The 21,163-nt window shown below is 40.3% G+C and overlaps 2 protein-coding genes across 2 annotated transcripts; one reads left to right on the top strand and one right to left on the bottom strand.

Annotated features, from left to right (window-relative positions):
- Positions 1–820: 820 nt before the first annotated feature.
- LOC111271454 (RNA helicase aquarius) lies at positions 821–7,487 on the bottom strand. Its single transcript, XM_022852254.2, has 7 exons — positions 6,775–7,487; positions 6,159–6,407; positions 4,289–5,990; positions 3,684–3,878; positions 3,215–3,387; positions 1,655–2,998; positions 821–1,187 (listed from the first exon to the last, which is right to left on the bottom strand). Exons 1-7 carry the CDS (start codon positions 7,195–7,197, stop codon positions 990–992), a joined length of 4,284 nt encoding a protein of 1,427 aa, XP_022707989.1. The 5' UTR covers positions 7,198–7,487; the 3' UTR covers positions 821–989.
- A 215-nt stretch (positions 7,488–7,702) lies between these two features.
- Positions 7,703–21,156, top strand: LOC111271455 (phosphatidylserine lipase ABHD16A). Its single transcript, XM_022852255.2, has 13 exons — positions 7,703–8,276; positions 8,488–8,700; positions 9,426–9,494; positions 11,929–12,032; positions 12,543–12,734; positions 13,712–13,925; positions 14,200–14,418; positions 15,041–15,200; positions 15,335–15,522; positions 15,842–16,102; positions 16,429–16,672; positions 17,029–17,234; positions 20,644–21,156. Exons 2-12 carry the CDS (start codon positions 8,626–8,628, stop codon positions 17,037–17,039), a joined length of 1,737 nt encoding a protein of 578 aa, XP_022707990.1. The 5' UTR covers positions 7,703–8,276; positions 8,488–8,625; the 3' UTR covers positions 17,040–17,234; positions 20,644–21,156.
- Positions 21,157–21,163: the final 7 nt, after the last annotated feature.

The raw sequence follows: 21,163 nt of genomic DNA, 5'->3' as shown, positions 1-21,163 counted from the left end.
AAACCAAAGTGGGAGGGACCTGCAATGGCAAGACAATTACAAGGACGCCAACGAGGACGCATGGCTTATTTGCGTAAGCAACGAACAGGCGAACACGAACAGGAAACAGCACAATTACTGTTTCCATGGTCAGAGTAACTAACACGAACAAAAGCAGCACCGTAAAGATTGTCCAGCACGACCACTGGACACTATGAGCCAACGTTCGAACAACTGCAGCTTATGCTATAGCATATAAAAAGTAAAATGATGCTGACAAATCATATCTCGCTCCTTCAAGGGTACATTAAGGAATAAGCTGAAAACACAATGTATATGCTAGGAAGGATCCCAACTAACGTAACGCACGCTTAAAAATAAACTATATGTTTTTGCATCCACTGCTTTGAATTTGTAGGTGAAAATAAATGATAAAGTTACTTAACTAGATTTATTTCCTAATGTAATAATCAAAAAAAAAGCTCTTTACACCTTTGGCAAGAAATTGCGTTCTAATGCGATTATGCCTCATAATCTGGTTTGTGACAGTCAATTAAGATGTTAACATGTATAGCACTGTGTCCTCGGTCTAGATTTTAGCAACGTGGTAGTGCTAATGTGTTCGACTACTAAACTTGAACGCGCGTAACGTGGCCTAGGCTTCAAATTGACTGCAAACATATTGCTTTTGTATTTGGGGCAAGCCTTCTGAATCTATGTTTTATTAAAGTAGCATTGGACGTAAAAATTAAAACACTTACATTTCACACCCCAACAGTAACAGTTAAATTGAAACATAATTAATTCATTATTATTCTATAAATTAAAAGGTTTACAAAAATCCTTTGAATATCATATGTTTATTTTTCCGCTTAGAACCTTCTGGTTGTGTACACGGTAATTTTTACATTATTGGAATTATTGACTGTATGACACAACAGCATCATCCAGTGCATTCGTTGTCTGTTTTTACACAACAGTTGAACAACTGAGTTGTCTTTATCGCTAGTTTATTTTTCAGATATATCTTCTTGCGTTACGGCATCATTCTCCAAATGTTTTGGCTGGTCCTCCTGAGCGTTATCCTCATCATCGTTAGTGTTCTTCGATAATTTACATCGTTTCGCTGATGGTTCTTCAGGTTGTTCCGCGGCGGCTTCGGCCTCTATGCTCGTCCCTGCTGGTTCCCCTTCGAGTTGCTTCTCAGCCTACAATTAATTTCATCACAAAGAAGAATTATGTACTTAGGTGTAGAAATACAACAATCGCCCAAACTTTGGCTCGGAATAGTGGCAGGATATCTACAGATAAGCCCACACCACTCAGGGACTGTCGAGCCCATATGAAATACTACTGAGGGAATAATTGACAGGCGAATTACGCTGCCTATAATTAGTCTCACTCTCGACTTAGAATGCATGAAAAATAATTCCTTACCAGTAGTTTTTAACAGAATGCGCCGCTGCTTTGCATAGCGGTGACCACAGCGCCAGTTACATTTTGGATCTGAATCTACTACTATTAATAATAACATTGAATTTCGTATAGCAAATACGTGTAACCTGGTCAGGTTTCACTGTTAAATAAAAAAGCAATTTCTGTAGGCACACATAAGAAGAAAGTGCTAGCCTTTATGTCATATTTGGTCAGTGGAGAAAATGTAGGCAACACTCACCAGTCGAATTATTTCAAAAGTTTTCGCCATCCCCTTGATGTGCCGTTCATGCATTTCACCAGCTTTCTCGGCGTACAACTCAAATACGATTTGAGCCATGGCAGGCATATTTTCAACGGCATAGCTAGCTACTTTATCCGCCGCTTTCCTTTTTGTAGGAAACAACTCATCCCGAACGAGGTGAAGTTTCTGCGGTCTTTTGAGCAGAATGTCGAACGACTTCTTGAGCTCAAAACAGCTGCGAAATAGCGACACTCTACCGAAAATATAGAGGCCAAGTCGCGCTCGCGAAAGCGCTACAACCAATCTGCGGACATCTCGAATGTGACCGATATTCTTTGTTCTGACCAGCGACAAAATTATATAGTCATTCTGCTGGCCCTGGTACTTGTCAACAGTAGTAATCTTATGAGGTTTTCCAATAAGTGGATTGTTGCCACAGCGTTGCTCAATTACGTCGCGTAACAGATGTTTTTGTCCATTGTATGTGGTTAGTATTGATATTTTGTCAGCCGGATAGCCCAAGATTCTCATATACATGAAGAGTGCAGCACAATACTCGGCTTCAGCGAGATTCTGATAGAAGTATGGATTCGGCTCGCTCTCACCAATTCCGTCAAAGTCCTCAACATTGATCAGCTGAAAGTCGAACGCGAGACCTGCGTTGGCAGTTTGATATTCAGGCCGTTCAAAAACGTGCGGCAGGTTACCTAAGTTGACGTAGCGCCAGTTGTATAGCGAGCACAGTGATGGCCTTGATCTGCCCTGACCATCGAGTTGGACGACTGGTACCCCCAAACGGACAAATCGGGTAAACAATGATTGTTCCATGTTCGAGTATTTTTGGAACGCCATGTTTTTAATGACAGGTGGCAGTTGGTGATGGTCCCCAATCATAATCCATCGTTTTAGGCGGTTGTAACCGTCTTGTGGATTCTGGAGCAACAGTGGAATGAACGTTTCGATCTCGAGAATTTGGGCGCTTTCTTCCATAAGGATGTTATCGTACTTGAAGCCCAACCTCACCAGTTCATGCCGTTTGAGAGCAGCGTGCGTGCAGGTCATGGCAATGATTTTTGCCTCTTTGACGAGCAAATACCGGGAACGATCCAGCCCGCTTCGCATCATTTCGAACGAGCGAAACTCTTCCAGCTGGCTGAACATGTCCTGAACGTAATAGAAACACTTTGTAGCGATATCCATGTCGGCTTCATAATTTTTCCCGTGGAACAGCGGATGGAGCGACTGGAAGAACCTTGCAAATGGGAAGTGTTCCTCGATTACCGCAGGATCTTCATTGTTGTGACGGAGTTTGTCCAAAAATTCCTCCCATCGGGCAAGAACCTAAGCATTTTGAAAATCAGCACATGAGGCAATTGTAAAGAATAATAGGTAGACTATAGATTTTATTAGAATCTCGGATAGCTCTAATACTTCCAACAAGTCACGTCGCTATGGTACAGATGGTGTATAGCGCTAATTCATAGGACGGTTTGTCAACTGTAATATAAACGTCAATTTTTTGAAAGCGCTAAAATCTCGCTGTACAGTAAGGCTTACGTGATGAAGATAAAAATAGGCAGCTGTCTCGCAAGTGTATGCCACGTCCCCGGTTACGCCCAGGCTTTGCTGTAACTGTCCAACCTGCGAAAGTAGATAGAGTCTTCGGGCCAACACATAATTCACTCGACCGTAACGTGAAAAGTCCTTTTCGGTTTCAAGTTGCTCTTCACCTAAAATAGAGAGACGAAAAGGTTTAATATCTTTTCCCACTCTTTGCTCGTAATTTTTTTTTAAACTTTTTTGTAACATCCATGTGAAAAACAATCAGCAGCTGCCATTAGCTTACACATTTAGAACATGTTTTCTCAAATCGTTATATCTTTAAACCTTCGGTTCGAGTTATATGGTTGGACATGTGCCTCTCGTACGATTTAGGCTTATTGACAAGTAAAAAATAGAAAAAACTAAAAATATTCACCATCATATAACGAGTGTGTATAATCGAGATTTTTAATATTCAGCTTACCGTGACCCAATCGAAGCAAATGTCGCTCATCAATGTCAAGTGCCATAATTTTCTCAAAGAGTTGATTAAGGGCCTGATTTGAATGCGTAACGATGAGCGTGCGCTGATCGGGAAAATTGTGGTAAATGTTAGAGATGATCTGGACTGCTACGTCCGTCTTGCCTGTTCCTGGAGGACCTACCACCATTGTAAGACCTAACACCGTACAAGGGTTAGGTTACAAGAATATGTGAGTGCATGAATAAAAAAGTTACAAGACACCAAACAAATTTGTTAGTCACAGATTATATTATACTGGTTGCCTTATAATGGTGAATATAGATTCCACTTTTAACTTGGGACAACTTCGTAAAGCAAGAAAAAGCTCTCTCGAGTCTACCATAGTACGAACAGATTTTGTTTATCTAAGTTCTATATGATTCCATAACCTCCATTCCTGCACAATACTCACCAACGTCAATATATCGCACGATGGACCATTGGCCGGCAATCGTGATTCTTATACAAGTTCTGTTCATTTTTTTTAAATAAGGGCAACCTATATATTGTATTATGTCTAAAACTCACTGTTATGCGCATGAGGTTTATTTCGTGTCGTAACGTACCTGGTTGCATGCCGGATTTAATGGCCTCAATCTGCGTTGGGGTGAACGGGACCGTGTTGGCCTTAGGTTGTTTCATAAAAAACGGATTACGCGTTTCGACCTGATATGGTGTAACCAATAACTTGTTAGGCCCTGCAGGCTTTTGTCTCGCCTTGATGTTACAAAATTCGATCTTGAACGGTCGCTCAAGAGGTAGCCCTTCGGGATTGTAAATCTCGATTTCGTACTCAGGAAATGATGCCTCCACGTGGCCAATATTTAGGAATGTGTCATTCCAGTTCATTGTACGAATCTGCGAAGGCATTTTCGAGTAGTGGGCCGAACCTGGGTCGCCGTAACCAAGTATGATGTCCTGAAGCCAATTCGGCACCACAAAATCTGTGTTCATCAATTCACGAATCGTTTCTAGAACGGCCTTGAAATTATTCTCCTTTGGTTTTCTTCGCAGGAGAATATTATAGCTTTGATTAACATCGTCACCTCCCGCCGAGAGCTTCTCTATGTCCTCCCTATATTGATTACAGTCTAACAGCACTCGGAATGTCCTATCATCTGTGTCGTACTGTGGGACCTGCTCAAAATCTTCGATGACTTTACCGGTAGGATCAAGTAAACCCTCAATTTCGCAACCACGAACGTAGGTGAGGCCTACTTGAGGAACAAAAGGCTCTTTGTAGTCAAAAGGCGAGCCAGGAAGTCTCGTTGGTCGCACTGTGATTAAAAACATAACATCGTGCCTGCGTAAAGATTCCCACTCCGTTTTGACGTCTCGTTTCAAATTCAAATGCACAGTGATATCGGCACGAACAAGGCTCGGTCGTTTTTCTCCAAGTCGTGGTTCGCCTATCTCAAGAATGTTAAAGTTTGTTACAGGCGTTGCCATGCGCGACCAGCCACCAAAGATTACCCCGCCATCTTCGGCTGCCCAAGGTTTCATTCTCAAAATAGCATCTTCAATGTTCTGCCTAATTTCGTATGTGGACTCAAGTCGAAATAGCTGAAAATTTCTTAGCAAGTAATCGTGCAAAGTGAGAAACTGAAGATTGAGTTTGGGTAAAGCAAGGCAGCCTTCACCGTTGAAGTAGGCGGAAGGTACAACGTTCTCATCCCAAATAACGTTCTCCGTTGGATACAGGGGCATCTCGTTGAGCGTCTCCAGTTGAGATTGACGCCGCTCGTTTCTTGTAATAAGCAGTTCAATAAGGAACTCTTTATTGAACGGAGACTCCTTTCCTTCGTCCAGGGGTTCGACGAGTTGAAGGAACGCGGCAATCGGATGCAACTCGTTGGCGCTGAGGCCGCCAATGTGTTCAAGAAGAGATTCGCGTCGATCAACGTTTGCTACATTACATAACGCGAATCTATTCAGTTCAGGGAAAAAACTGAACGCCGCCTTTTGAAGTTGGTCGATTTTTGCATAATGCAACGCCGTCATATCCTTATCTCGCAAAGCCTCTCCAGTTGCATCATCGATTTCGAATCTTGCATAAAATTTTAGCATGTCAAGAAGCTGAACAAAAAGCCGACCTTCATGACGCTTGGCAAGATTCGACAAAGAGCATCGTACAACAACGTGAGCGTCATCCAGTACTACGTTGAAAAAACGCCGAATGGGCAATAGAGCCTCCAAGTCCACCATAAGCTCGATGAAACGCTCACAGTATGTTACAATTTCCAACGTCGATTGTTCCAATTCGGGTGCCTAACAACCAGACAATTCAGCAATGTTAAAAATGACTCAAAACTAACGAAATTCTTATATATATAAGTATATATAAGTAATTTGAGTTCTTGATTGGCATGCTTGCAAATATGAAAAAAATATTAATCGGAATAAGATAAAAATACAACAAGAATTTGTGTTTTTTACCTCATCTTTTGACGGAATAGAATCAAGAAGTTTGAAGAAACGTGCTATAAGTTTTTTGAAATAGGCCCGATCTAAATGAATCTGTTTGAGTTCTTCCTCACTCATACTTTTGTCAAGTCGTACGTAATGGGCCCAGTATCTTTTGAGTGAAGGATTTTTCTTCATTTCAGCTTCGCGCCTTTCTGGAAGAATTTCATTCCACATCCGAAGCGAAACTATTTTCTGGATTTCCTTGCGAATGAGTTCAACCTAACAGCAAAAAGTTACTGAGTTACTGTTTTGTATTTCCCATAATAAAGCAAAACATTTTTTTTCCAGAATTCTTTGATTAATATTTCTGTACCATTTGCCATCATACTAAGGTACCCAAGCTGCAAATATAGTGAAGTCCTTCATGCTTATCTATGGAGTACATGTACATTAGTATTAAGTAAAATAATCAAGCAAAAAAAAGCAAGGTAAAACATATTCAATTCTCTCTGACGATATTCCTGTTAAAAACATACAACATGAAAAGAAAATTGCTGTATAACATTATTCCTCTATCTTTTCCAAGGCTCAGATCTAGTTGCGCCTATATAAGAAGTGCTTTAAACTTGACTTCGCACTTACTTACCTCGACTGAGTTGAAACAATGAATCAGGAAGATTAACAGGCTTGTATGTTCTTTGCTGCTAAATTCGAATCTCTCATCGAGCGTAGCTTGCATAACGCGTCGAAAGAAGCCAGGGAACTGTGCAGGGTTTTCAAGAAACGCCCGCCATGCAGGAATTCGCTCACGAAACTTTTCGTTCACCATAACTACAATTGATATCAAATGGCCCCGGGTTGAGGTTTTCGCGTTGAAATTCGGCCACAGAAAATTCTCAAGGAACTGCGAGAATTCGAGCGCTTGTTTGCTACCGGCATTGTTTAATTCGTTTTCGTAGATGCGTTCCACTGTGGCCGTATCGAACTGATCACGGTTCTGCCAAAGTTTTGCTGCATTTTCCACAATACCAATTACCGGTGGAGGCGGATTTGCCTTTACCAGCGCCATTTCGAGGCTTCTCAAATACTTTCACTCTAGCTGAGGAGCGACTCTGTCAATCCTGGGGGTTCCGCACTTAATTGGAGAGGTCTCGATACAAAATCAGAGTTTCATGCATCCATCTCACCCCCTTTATGTGAGCTTCATGCGTCGCCAGCGCTTCGAGTACTTTAAGACGCAGCTGGCCGTGCTTATCTTGCCATAAAAAGCGCTTTCTTTTTCTTTTTGGATACATACACCTCCTCCACACAAAACACGTTTCATTCTCTGTGTATTTCTCTCGGTGCTTTTACTAGGTTTCTCGCAGTTGTTGTTATTATTATTATTTACACTTTTAGCGCCGCTGCGTTGATGTGGCGAGGGTATGGGCAGTCGGAACAACGTCGGTGGCAGCAGCATGCACTCACCATGACTGCGCTTATTGAGCAGACGACGTTCTCTTTCCCAAAACGCCGTCGATTAGCGGTAATATACGCAGCCTTTACCGAGCAATATCAACCTCCTCTTAGCTATTGTGGCCTGTCTAGCTTAGTGAGCACCCTGCCCTGGTATAAGCGCCACTACTGCTGCTAGCGGTAGTGGTACACGGTAAAGCTACGCAAAACGGCGAACTCGCCTTCCAGTTATTCCTTCTGCTACTGTTGCTTGCTGTTAGCGAGGGGCGCACAGCCAAACCACAAGCATATAAACGCAACTCTACTCGGAATGACGAGTCATTGAAGCAGCAGGAAGAAAAGGCAGCTTAAGGAGCCGGAAATCGACGAGTTAAGCTGTTGTCATAACCTGCCTATACCCATAGCTATACCGGACTGCTGTTGTTGCTGTTGTTTCACCTCGATTTGGTGTCCAGACGCTTCAAGAAGCAACAAATAAAGCGAATAAGGTTTACATCGAAGGGCTGCTACGCTACCTGAATCTGACGTGGAGCGCCAGCATCGGAAAAGCAGTAGCTCGCTCCGCTGCTGCAGGGAAAGCAACACCTGTCAGCTGACATTTCACAGGGAAGTGCTTCTTCGTTAACGGGCAAGCGCAGCCACTGACCGTCAGATTGTCAGCCCTTGAAACGGAATTCTGCGATGCCAATCTGTGTAAGACTGTGTTTTACGGTTGATGGTTTTACCAGTTGCTTGAAGGTATTGCGAGGGATATCGCCGAGTGTCAATCCTGTGTTACCGATCTATTTGTTGTTTCATATATGAGAGTGCTACGTGGTACCTTTTTGAGGTAATTGATGATCTACTAAACTTGTGGGTGTGTGTATGTGTGTGCGTGTGTACTGTACTATGTCATGCGCTGCAGCGTGAACGGGCCCCTGACATAAAAGAGTGAAAGACGGCGATAGACGAATAAAATCGCCACAGACAAGTTATAATCTTCTAGTAACTGGAAAAAGGACACGGCTTCAGTCGGCATTATTGCATTACGCCTGTGGTCGAGATGGGTATCGGATGGATCCTCAAATGCATCTCAGGCCCACGCCTTTACAGAATTTACAAAACAAATACCTCACAGGTTTGTATTAATAGCAGCAGTATGCAGGAAACATTTAGCAGTTTTCAAACGGTTTATGGTGTAAATCCTTTTAATTAGTGCGAAAAAAGACAATATGTCGTCCACGTGATAAGCGGTTGGACGAAAAAGTAAGGCGTGACAAAACAGAATTCATTTTAAATCTAAAATCTTGACATGGTTCTTCTCGGCCTGTCGATCAGTTCCTCCCAAGATTTCACTCTTTTATCATGGAACTTTTAATGGTGTAGGAGACAGATACCCTTCCAGAATTCATCTCAGACAACGCGTCATAATGGCATTGCGCGTATTAACGTCGGCAAGCTGACTAAACGCCTAGGCCGATTTCCTTCGCACAACCGAAAGCTTCCTCTAAAGTTTTCCAAAAATCAAAAAATTGTTTCAATGATTAGCCACGGGCTGTTGCCTCCAGAGTGAGTGTCTTGATACAAACACCATCCTTGTTACGCGATATACAAAGAGTGGTTTTCCGATCGAACTGACAATTTGCTTAACGCATTAAAGCAAAACTTTGCGTAAAACATGTCATGTCAGATTTACGTATCTTTTTTGCTATCACAATCTTAACGTAGCGTACAAAGGTAGTACTTAGCTAATTATGAACTTACATTATGTAAGCCAAAATATATCACCGTACCCGACGGGTTCAAGTTAAACTTATTAAAATTTTATTTAATCATTACAATTACGTTTTTTTTTTATTTCAGGGGAAACTGTACGAACCGAATTGCTTAGAGGCGTACTCGGACAACATCATCCGTTCTCTGGGATACGCCGTGAGTGCTTTATGTTATAATACGTATGATAACAATAAATTAAGCATACGTATAAGCCACGTGTAAGTGTGGTCATCTAGGTGGTTAAAATCGATTCCCTGGCAAGTCAGCTGAGTCGGTGACGTAACAGGTGGAAACTACGTTTCCTAAAGTCAAAAACTAACATCGATACATGTGTTATCTATGTGTGGTAAACGAAGCACTTATGTTTATTTCGTATGGCGGTGCCTTGTTCTCTCTTCTTCCTTACCGGATACAACGATAAGTAGCTTAATAAGCGGTAATTTCGGCGTCCGAATAAAGAGACGCTGTTTCTTATACAATTTCTGTCTATTAGCTATCAGACCTCACGCTGATGTGATACTCCACTCCATTGTTTCTTATCTGCTTTGAAGTGCTTGCCAACACACTAACGGGGATGCATCGCCGCTTCTTAATCCACAGTTCATCATTTGAAATTGACAAATCAATTTGTTTTGTTAAAATGATGAATGATATCGGCATGAAATTCTATTTCGAGTTAGTCTCTGCTTATCTGTATTTTCTAGAAACACAAATGCTGAAAAGTACGTTGACCTTTACTATATGTAGTCAAATAGCAATGAACATTAAACAAATTCCAGCTTTTTGAGTTAAACTTGTGCTTGAGGATGAACTAAGCTCATCCTTTACTACAATATCGATAACTGCAATTAGCTACTCAAATCCCTGTAGCTGTGTAGAACGTTACTGTGGACGATGTTATGCGGGTGCTATTACTCGTCTATTTCTGACATGCTATCCAGATATCGATACAGATGATTGGGATCTTGATTGATTCTTTTGGTAGTGTAGAAGTTGTGCGTTGTTTGCCGTTAATCTTGTTATCTCTCGCACTTCCTCCAAGAGCACTTAAAGGCGTGTCAATGCTTTTTGGAGCGGTTGGAGTAATTATTTCCAAAGGTATCCTGCTTTTCAAAGGTTATCATTTCTTTTGACTAATTGATGCGCATCTTTTAGAAATACGTGATTTCTAGAAGTAGATGAAAGACAGATTGAAATAGCCAATACTATCTATGCTAATGGAATTATGGACTTTTCTATCAAGAACAATGTTTAGCAATTAAGGTCTTCTTTCTTTGAATTAAGAGATCATTGCCATGTTAACCTCCTCTTGTATTAAAAAAAACATGTGGAAATTGGCGGAAAATTTTTGATTCAAGGCCTAGTTGGGAGATTGAACGACTTAACATGAAATGGCTAAGGTAAATAAGAGGCTACATAATGACTAATGATATGATGTTGTAAACAGTTTTTATTTTTTTTTTCAAACAAAGGGATCCTTATCGTACCTGCACTCAGCATAGAGGTCTATTACAAGAACTGCTTCAAGAGATACATTCTATGCGACACATGAACGTCAAGCTATACAAACATTTCCGTTTTCTTGCATATAGAAACTTTTTTTTGTTACTCGTTTTTTATACCTACCAGTTGTGGTTAACATTAATGCTCGAAATTAAATTGATCTTAATAGCCAGCACTGAGTATATACCACGTATAGCTACGAACAACTTAGTGAGCACAGCGACAGACCAGGTATGACAATCAAGCCACGGTGGCTTCATCAGCCGAATGACTCTCACTAGTTATGTGCATACCCCGATGCCTAAAGTCGCGCATGAAACCGCTACGTGTTAAAATTGTTTTTGCCTTTTGAATTACATAATAACTTATCTAAATCGGTATTCGAAATTCTTTGCCTCGGCATCTGTCTTGCTTCGACATATGCAAAACAAAGTAAAACTTCTTCGAATTTTTTCCACGCCTTCAGTTAGCTTTGTCATAATTTGCTTGTAGCTTGAAGTAATGTTTTCTATCTATCGACGAATCTACGCACATATTGGACGGAAGTACACATTTTATTGAAGCAAGGGTAATAGAGATCTTTTTCTATGAACACAAAAACGATATGTATATGTCGTGGCACCAATTCAAACGATTGTTTAAAATACATCAATAAAAACTTAAATCACCCTAAGTTTCTGACACATACCTCGACCGTCTTTTTTCAATGCTATAAACTGTCTATCTAAAGTGCATCGTTACAAATAATAAAACTATGAGCATTGTTCGGGAATAGGTCAGTGAAGCTTTTTGGTAGGTCACGGTTTTGATTCAAGCTAATTCGGTACATCCTAACTAGAAACGTTGCCTCAGCGCAATCATATTAATCATATGTAAGTTAAGTGTTACATTACAGCCTACATCTAAGTTTCGCTACGTAGTCACGCAATCGATAAGTTATTTTATTCCGTATGTATTCATGATTTACTTAGGCACTGCACGTAGATATTACAACCGGATCGATACCATAAGAATAAGCTTGCATGTTTCAGCTCATATACTTATGGATATTTAAGCGTAAAAGCGATTTTTTTCTGTGACGTTTCAGCTTTCGTTTGCGTGGTCGTTAGCCGCATTCACATCTCCAGTGATTGCATACGTCCTATATCGTCGGGGATTCTGCACTCTTGAAGGATTTTACTACCTGTCGAGGTACAGTAAAATAAACGACCAACAAATATTCTTTATTGACACGAATTATTATTTGACGTAAAGCGTTTGAAAAATTCACTTACAGCGTATCCACGTCAGTCTACTCAGATTTTCCGCCGGTCTATAATCATACCAAGAGTAGTTTATAGGTTTTATGTGTAAGAATGTTTCTAACTTAAGTTTTCGGTGAAAACGCGTAGCTTCTTTAGTGAAGCTTTATCTTATCTCCAATTTATACAGATATATCTGCGCCTAGAAAATAACAATTATTACAAATGCGTGCATTTAAAGCGCGTAATATAAATTAGAAATAGTGTAATTCCTAGTTAATTAGAACACACTGTAAATTAGAATACACTGTAAATGTGTATTGCAGCAGCAGTGTAAATATTTTTCTTTCGAATATGTAAATCCTACCTACAGGAGCGCGGGCCCGCTAGTGTTATTATCCAGACTGCGCCATGTTATTGAGTACGGTTGGTTTTTGCTGATGTTTATAATGTAACGCAGGTTGGCATCGGTTGTTGTAGTGGTGTGGGTGGGAACGCTGTGTCTTCGGGGGATGGGTCGCTGTGCAAATCGCGATTACCTAAAATTTATCGCAGCGCTCGATGAGGCTCAAAAAAATAGGGCGGCTTTATGTGCTTTTGACGGAGACTTCGACGCTTGGCCTGTTGACTTCAGTTGGAACGACGTCGAAAGGTGCGTGTGTATTCATATGTGTATGAAATCGAATATATAAAAAATATTAGCTTTCTTTACATTAATATTTCTTATAGATAAGCATATCGATGCAGTATGTATATGATAAAAAGGATATATATGTATATGCTTCCTATTCCGATACACTAAGTAGTTGCCGTATTATTATGGTTGCTATTAGGATTATTTCAATGAGAAAACTGGTTATTTATTTGTAAAGCAACAATGGTAAATTCAGGAACATTGTTTTATACCTAAAATGTATCAGTAACTTTGTCTCAGGGTTTTTGTTTACATATTTTACGTACGTATTCTATTATTGAACATATACTGATCGATTGCTTTTATGACACTACACATTCAAGTACGTTTAATCGCAAGACCGTGTCGAAGGGTGTAAATTACAATAATCGACTGATAATATACATTCGCATATTGAGCTCAGATGCTACACTACTTTTTTTTTTTTATTTGTTCCGTTAGAAAAATAGTCTAGATATATAGTAATAGCATCAGTCATAAAAACATAGTATTTCATTTATAGCCAGCGATTACTTGCCTTGTTAGTTATTTGTCCTTTATTTTTATGTACTGAAGCGCATTGCATAACGGAGTTTTGTTTAGGGAGACTTGTCCGATTCTGAATGACCTTTAATGCAAGAGCCAAAGTTTCAGTCAAATACAAAAGTACTTCACAGATATTACTGCCAGATTGTATTACTTATCTGAATAGGCAAATTGGGTAAATTGATTGGTAAATTCAGAAAATTTGGTGACATACGATAATCAAGTGTCTAACATCTAGCTGATCTATCATGTAGATTTTTCGATTTAGCTATAGGCATGCCGAAGGTTGTAAAATAATACTAAACTATACTCTTTACACGAAACCCTGCGCTATACGTATACGAAAAATTTGACGCGCACGTCAATCTGTGTGTCGGCTTTTCAACTGCTATTGTTAACATTGATTTCAGCTCAAAGGACAAACCCCGCGTGGTTGTAGCTCCGAGATCCCGTTCTAATTCGGGCGTTTTCTTGGTCCTTGTACGTGACCTGCCGTTACGTTTCGTCGGTTACCTGTGTATTCATTCTTTTGGTCGACACATGATGTACCCCGGGGCCGTCAAACTTTTCCAGGCAGCCATTGGGCCAATGTTGCTTGAGGGACGTGCTAAGCTTATGGAGCAGGTATATACAAGGTGCACCTTGACCCATCAAGTAAATCAATGTCAAATAGTTAAGAAGAGATAAAAGCACTTCCGTTTCTTTGATAAATCGCTGTTTAGAGTAATTCTGGCAATTTTAACTAACAAGATTCTAAGTTGCAGATTACTACCAGTGTGTATAATGAGAAGTCAAGATCGATGCGTGCAAAAATATAAGCTTCGACTCATTACTTCAAGTAACAAACCCTCTCGACATGAGAAAACTTATTGCTAATTGCCGGGCTTTGTTTATGTAGCATCAGGCAAGAAGATACAAGCTGGCCACAAGGGATGGGAATTTCATTGATACAGTATTCGTAGATCGACGCGGAGCGAACGAGGCACCACAAGGCCGAACTTTGGTTGTGTGTTGCGAAGGTAACGCAGGATTCTACGAGGTGGGTATCACAGCGACGCCTATCGACGCACAGTACTCCGTCCTCGGCTGGAATCATCCAGGATTCGCTGGCAGCACGGTGAGTAGTATTTGCGTAGATGAATTCGATAAGCTTTTACCATTTCGCTCAGTGACTGGTTCCTACAACCGCCATCACTGCATATACAACAGCAATACGTATACAATAGTTGCAGCAATAACAATTAGCACATGTTTCAAAACGTTACATTTTACTGTCTAAACGTATTAGATCATGGTTTTAAATGGCCTTCGCAATACATTAGGACTCACGTTCTGTTTACAGTCTATACAATTCGTTGATTATGCACATGTTCTGAATATTTCCAAGTTTCACATTTAGTAATGCTCTTAAACATTGCTTTAGACGACTAGCCTTTTCCAGCAGAAGAACTGTACACGTATTATCTATATAATAAGAACGATATTTTATCAGTGAATTCTCGAGTGCAAAGCCGCGTCGATTTGCATGTACCCAGTGTGTATTAAATTAAAACCTGAGGCCTCCTGGTTTCAAGTACCGAGCGCTACCGCCTACTTCATCCGTTGTAGTACTGTTGTTGTCAGAGTAACACGAAACATATCTCTAGACCACTTACCAAGTTATCCAAATTTAATGACGTAATAAATAAGGCTCGTTTGTAGTTATCGTCGAGATGTTCGTTACGGTCTATAATTTACAGGGGCTACCGTTTCCTGCACAGGAACAGAATGCAATAGATGTGGTTATGCAGTTTGCTATCTATCGCCTGGGATTCACACCAGATAATATCATTTTGTACGCTTGGTCTATAGGAGCATACACTGCTTCTTGGTGCGCCATGAACTACCCTGAAATCAAAGGTATTCACTGACATCTTTTTATGTTACGATCAACAAATAAACATACTAATTTACGAAAAACAAGCGTAGTGGTAAGTATTCAACTTCTCCCAAATTTTATAACTTTTAAGTCGTTTTAATCTGTAAACAATCAGGTTTGATTCTCGACGCAACGTTCGATGACGTTGTTCCCCTGGCTGCCTCGAAGATGCCAGGCTCGATTGGACCGATAGTGGTCCGCACCGTAGCCGACTACTTTAACTTGAACAACGCCGAGCAAACAAATCGATATTCAGGACCTATCCTTATGTATAGACGAACCAACGACGAAATCATCTCAACGGTAAGTAACGTAAAAATATGTCATTCACCTAGCTAGATTAATTGGCTTTGGTGTTTAATTCGCAATTCGAATTTTTGTCGGTCGCATAGGAAAGAGGCAAGGCACGTGACTATCAAATGTGCATATCATTTGTTTATCTCTGGACAGATAAATTCTAATTAACAATTTCAGTTCAAGACTTTGACCATTTTAGATGACTCACGGAAGGTTAACTACGTACTATCAATTGTTGAACTAAGAGTTACGCAGCCACAGATGAATCAGGCCTAAAAATGTTACCAGGGTATCAACATTTTGATTTACCGTTGTGCTGAAACAGGACATCAATAATCGACTAGGCTCAAACCGTGTGAATGACCTCGTGACAAAGGTTCTTCGGCATCGGTTCCCAGCAGTGATCACCGATGAAAGCGCCTGGGTCCTAGCTGAGTGGCTTTCGGGGGATAGATCCCATCAAAAAATTCTTTACGAAGAACAACAGGTGGATGATGCCGAATGTGAGCGATGGCTTCGCAAAGCCGTTGACGCAGGAGACAGCTATCCGCTCGATTTTGGCGCACAGCTCACCTCCGAGCAAAAGGTTTGAAGAGTACAATACACAGAACATATAGATAAAGCGTACGTAAGATCAATTGACGTATATATCAATTACCGACGGGGTTTCATTCTTAAGCATTTCTCAAAAGTGAATTATGCGCGTCAAATAAACGACGGTGAAGGTTGTGCAGGTGTTTTAGAGTAAAAGAAGTAATTTGTGATCGTCATCTAGGGATAATTATGGTATATTTCTGAGCATTTTGTAATGTAAAGCATCGTCGTATCGATTTTGAATCGACTATTAGAGATAAACCTAACTCTCTTTATATCGTAAGAGGTGTTACGCTTATTTTCTTGTTTAATTTACAGGTAAAGTTAATCCTTTATCTCGCTCGGCGACACTTGTTCGACTTTAACTCAACTCACTGTGTACCGCTGCCAGCGGCAAAATTTCAAGAGCCGTGGGATATTCGAAGAGTTGGTAAGGATGCAAGCTCACAGGACTCATTAGAAAGACCATTCGGCGGTAGGGCAGCACTCGAAGAGACTACTACCCGAAGTTCATCTAGTGAGAGTGATTTTTGTCAACTCGATCAGGAATCGTGCGACACAGGTCCGTACCTTTGGGTTCGATCACTCATAGTTGTGCAGCAAAGTAAATGACAACAGGCGAAAAAAGAACGACTTTAGAATGGTTTGACGCACAGTACGTAGGTCTTAACTGAATTTCGCCGGCTAACTAACAACGCATCTATTTGCATTGCTGATTTCACAAATGATATTTGCGCTTTTGCTGGAGATCTCGAACGTTTACCTGGGATAAAGTTTCTCTTAGGTTATCGCAGGGCTTAGCTTAAATTAAAAAAAAAAGCTTGCTTGTCGAAGATAAAGATATTTTTTGATGTACGGCTTAACTATTAAAACGAATGGTCTAAGACGTTTGTACTTTGCTGCTTTGTTGTCTTGCAGAAGGCAACTAAAACAAAAAAAAGGATGAAATAGGTTCTAGCTGGTGACTGTACATAGGGACCGCAAAGTTTGTCTTAAGGCAGCCAACCGGCCATGTGTAGTTCTTGCGCTATGTAGCTAACTGAGGAAAAACCCGAAGAAGAAACAGTTCAATGATGATGCACGAAACGGCGCGTTGCCACCCCAACGAGCTATTTAGGATAAAGGTAGGATTAACTTCGGCGTTCCATCTACTATGTACATTTTGCCTTATCAAAACAAATCATTTGTTAGGACTAGACTTAGAGGGCTAATTGTAAATAATATGGTTTCGTATATTTGGCAAACCTGTGAAGATGGATCCTCATAAATTTTCACGATGCGTAAACACGATTTTCACGACAATGTCGCTAGCTATTGGTAAACGCTTGTTTTGATTTGTAGCATGACTGATTCTTTAAGTAAATTCGTGTAAAAACAATACCATTGGGCTAAAAGGGCAAACTGCGCGAGATAGTTTCCAAAAAGGTAGCTTGTTTCGTTCCCTACAAATCAATTTTAAGTGAGTGTGCTGAGGTTATTATAGCTATGTCGACACACATTCGTACTGCCCTTCTACTAGAAGGAAGTAATGCGTGTAGAGCATGTAGTTTCCTTTTTTTGATCAAATACAGGGTCAAACTTAATGTCTAGTGACAAAGAAAATGATAGCAAACACTTCTTCAGGATAACCCTGTATACGGCTCTATTGGAATCATAACAGCGTGTGCTCTTAGCACACGCTGTTATAATTAGAAATTACTATTATAATTAGAAATGACCCGTTAGTTTCGAAATGGCCTTGTGTGGGAATCATAAAAAAGCAGCTTACTGTACGGTCCAAGCTTCAGAGTTTTAATGAGATTATCACAAAGTTTGTGACTATTCTGGGCCGAAGTTATCAAAAGACTTGTCAATCGTTCAGCGATCGATTCGGCAAAGGCGGCTGTACGAGTCCGTTCGGCACATGAGGGAATTTTGCAGGTTACAGGGCATCAATATGAGCCCGTCATAAAGAGGTCGGCCTTGAATCTCTTCTATCTGAAAAACAAGAACACCGCTTTTAATCTAACTACAGATAAGTGCGTATTTTGTTGGGGATGATACTTGGACTTGATTCTGCATCCTTCGGGGTGTATATTTCTTATCGCTTTTAGAACAGTTTACGTCGCTCTAAGGCGAATCCATAATAGGATACTACCAAGATCCTTGCCAACTGTGATCACATTCTTGAAGGGGTTTAAATTCACAGTCGAGGATTTCTCCGGTATTCCCATTGGCGGGGCGTCCATGACGAAAAAAATGAGATCAGACGTCGCCAGAAGATCGACGAATATATTTCGTTTAGCTTCATACATGGCGATATGCACCTCCGCTGAACTGAAACATTAGAATCAAAAGAAACAAATGACGTCGAAGTCGCGTAGCTTGTTTCTTTTGGTATCTCGACTTAAAAAGCGTCTTCGAAACGAAATACCGTTACTCTTTGGCGGTATCTACGGCTGAGTATTGTCAACCATCTCAGGAATTTTCAGGAAGATAACACGCTCCGCTACGGTGCATGAGCTCTTGTAACTTCGGCAGCAACTCACAAAAAAGAAACTCCTAGTGTTGCTAGTTTCCGTCATCGAGAGCAAATGATATGGAAGTGTTTAACCTAGAAACTCTCTTTTGTGACTTGTTGAAGTGAGATGTTATGAGCTATTTAGGTCTCTGCAAAGACTTTTCTCCTTTTTTCAAGGACTTTCTTTTTTTCTAAAATTAACCGTCAGCAAAGATAGCAGTCATTCTGGATTTAGTCCATAATCGCAGCAGACTCTCTTGGCATAAAGGCGGCTCTCTAGGAAAGGCAAACAGAACATCCTGGCGTTTTTAACGGTACGGGCCCACAATGTCCCGTTTTGCAAGCGACATGTTTAAAGTCCCGCAATTGGACTGACTCAAAGACAAACATTTATGTATAGAGTTGCTTTTTGCATTGACGAATCCATCGTTAGCACTCCCCTCGAAACGGTATAATTCAAATAGACTCAGTGCAACACCTTAAAAGAGGCGCTGCTTAAGACGCCCTTGTGCCATTCATTTAGTACATAACGACTACAACTGAGCAACTGCAACCACGTTGAGGTCATATTGCGTTGAGCTTGTCAAATCCAGTTCGCCGAACGATCGGTGCCATTGCAGCGACAGCGTGGGCGTCTTATTGGCATGAACTATAATTTCATCGCTTACATCAAAAGCGTCAATTTTGAAAAAAAGGATGTTCTCATTGTGCCACAGTGGGTCAGTCTTCAAGCGAACATTTTCGCAGGTAAATATATATATGACAGGGTTGTGCGAAAATTGACCATTTAAATTTATTTAAACTACGTCATAATAATCCGTAATTGTTTATTTACATCCCGTCAAATGTGTTATTCTTTCCCTCAAAGTAAACTTGATCAACTATACTACATAAATATCCCGAACGAAACGGCGTCATAGCATTATTGTTCTCTATATGCTACATCTTAGATCTTGGTAAATGGCTCGATCGCTCGTGGTTTACCTTCGCTTCATCAGTATGTTACAAAAAATCTTCTTGGTGGTTATTCTTTACTACCATTTTTGGCAATATATTCCTTCTTTAAAACGATTTCAAATCTTGCAGTATTTGTCAAACGTTTTATAAAAGCGTCATGATTATATCGTTGTTGTACAGCGTTGTATAAGTCATTATTTTACAAGCTCTTCTTTTTTCTTTCATGTTAGAGTGGTTCAATAAGCTTTTATAAATAAGCTCCTTGATTTCCCCGTATCTCCTTAACGGGCCCGAAGTAACTATTGCTCAAGAATACGAAATTCGAAATTCGCTATTGGCCTAGTAACGGGTGAGGAATAGCCGGTATTGATGCGACCTCTACCGACTTTATCTGCTGGGAAAACAATAATAATGATGATGATTACAAAACGAACGAAAATTAAATAAAAAATGATGTGTGCTCGCTGGGGCGCTGTTGATTTATTACTACAACAGTAATTAGTTGTACACTGACAAGTGAGCGAAATCGCATTACTTAACATATTTACACGTATATGGCAATGCCCGCAACTGTTATCATAATGCCGTTATTTAACGTTGTCACAGCAGCGACGGCGCTAAATATTTGAATGTCGTTACCCGAAGCGACGACAAAACAGCACAGTCGCTATATACGTTAAATCGTTTACTATAGAAGCAGACATTGTTTAGGTTGCGAGCATTTAATTGATATAATGAGATATTACCCTGCAAGACCTCTTCGGGAAAAAAAGAAATCATTCGGTCAAGAAAATCAGTTCTGGCTAGCCAAACCCGCCAAAATGTACCTTATGCATATTGGCCACATCAACAACTTGTGATTTACATATCGTAACGTAACGACATAAGCATATTGAAGGCGCTTTTTTCCCAAAAAAGTAGAAATATAAAACAGCGAGACATTACATTTACTCCACAGTTAACTTTTCCAAAAACAAAACCAGCTTAGTATATACGGTATGTAACTTGAAATCTCAGGAGCTCAAACGTTTAATAAACTGAAAACAATACTAAACGCAGCAATCTGTTTCTTGCAGACCCTGCTAATAATGATGCTCGCACGTCACCAGTACAAACGCTCCGCCATCGGTTGAGCTATTGCATGTCTCAGTGCTGAGGCAGTGGGCGCTGAACCACCTCTCAGTGGCAACGTAACTTTCTGTATAGAAAACACATTTTTTTGAATTATGTTCGTTGGATGTTTACTGACGGTATGAGAAACTAATGTGCTAAGAGAAAATACTGGACAACGGTAAAGAGAGGATGCATAAAACGAGAGAACTGTTTCGAACGTATGAATATGCCGACGGTTACGACATGATATGACTTAACTAAAAGTATTGGCTGCATTAGCACAGAACTGCAGAGCAAGCACTCACTCTGTAACTTTGGCTCGGTTAACTTTCTCTCAGATTTTAAGCTATAATTATCATTTTAATGACAAAACTTTACAGGTTTTTGGTAAAAAATACTATTGCAGAAGCAGCGACTGCAATGATCACAGTAATGATGGATACAACAGCAACAAGAAAAACGTACTTCTAAAACGCTGTGTTG

The sequence above is a fragment of the Varroa jacobsoni genome, unplaced genomic scaffold (assembly GCF_002532875.2).
Source record: "Varroa jacobsoni isolate VJ856 unplaced genomic scaffold, vjacob_1.0 contig00628, whole genome shotgun sequence".
Taxonomy (NCBI): Eukaryota; Metazoa; Arthropoda; class Arachnida; order Mesostigmata; family Varroidae; genus Varroa; species Varroa jacobsoni.
The sequence above is the reverse complement of the archived record's forward strand: the minus strand, read 5'-3'. Positions and strand labels throughout refer to the sequence as shown.

Bases quoted from the DNA above. Each gene is read 5' to 3' on its own strand.
- LOC111271455 (XM_022852255.2), top strand. From the start codon at position 8,626: ATGGGTATCGGATGGATCCTCAAATGCATCTCAGGCCCACGCCTTTAC. The intron at 8,701-9,425 runs GTTTGTATTAAT...TTTTTATTTCAG, and splicing joins ACAAAACAAATACCTCACAG to GGGAAACTGTACGAACCGAA. The intron at 15,201-15,334 runs GTATTCACTGAC...GTAAACAATCAG, and splicing joins GAACTACCCTGAAATCAAAG to GTTTGATTCTCGACGCAACG.
- LOC111271454 (XM_022852254.2), bottom strand. From the start codon at position 7,197: ATGGCGCTGGTAAAGGCAAATCCGCCTCCACCGGTAATTGGTATTGTG. The intron at 5,991-6,158 runs GTAAAAAACACA...TCTGGTTGTTAG, and splicing joins CTATTCCGTCAAAAGATGAG to GCACCCGAATTGGAACAATC. The intron at 3,388-3,683 runs GTAAGCTGAATA...TCTCTATTTTAG, and splicing joins TTTGCTTCGATTGGGTCACG to GTGAAGAGCAACTTGAAACC.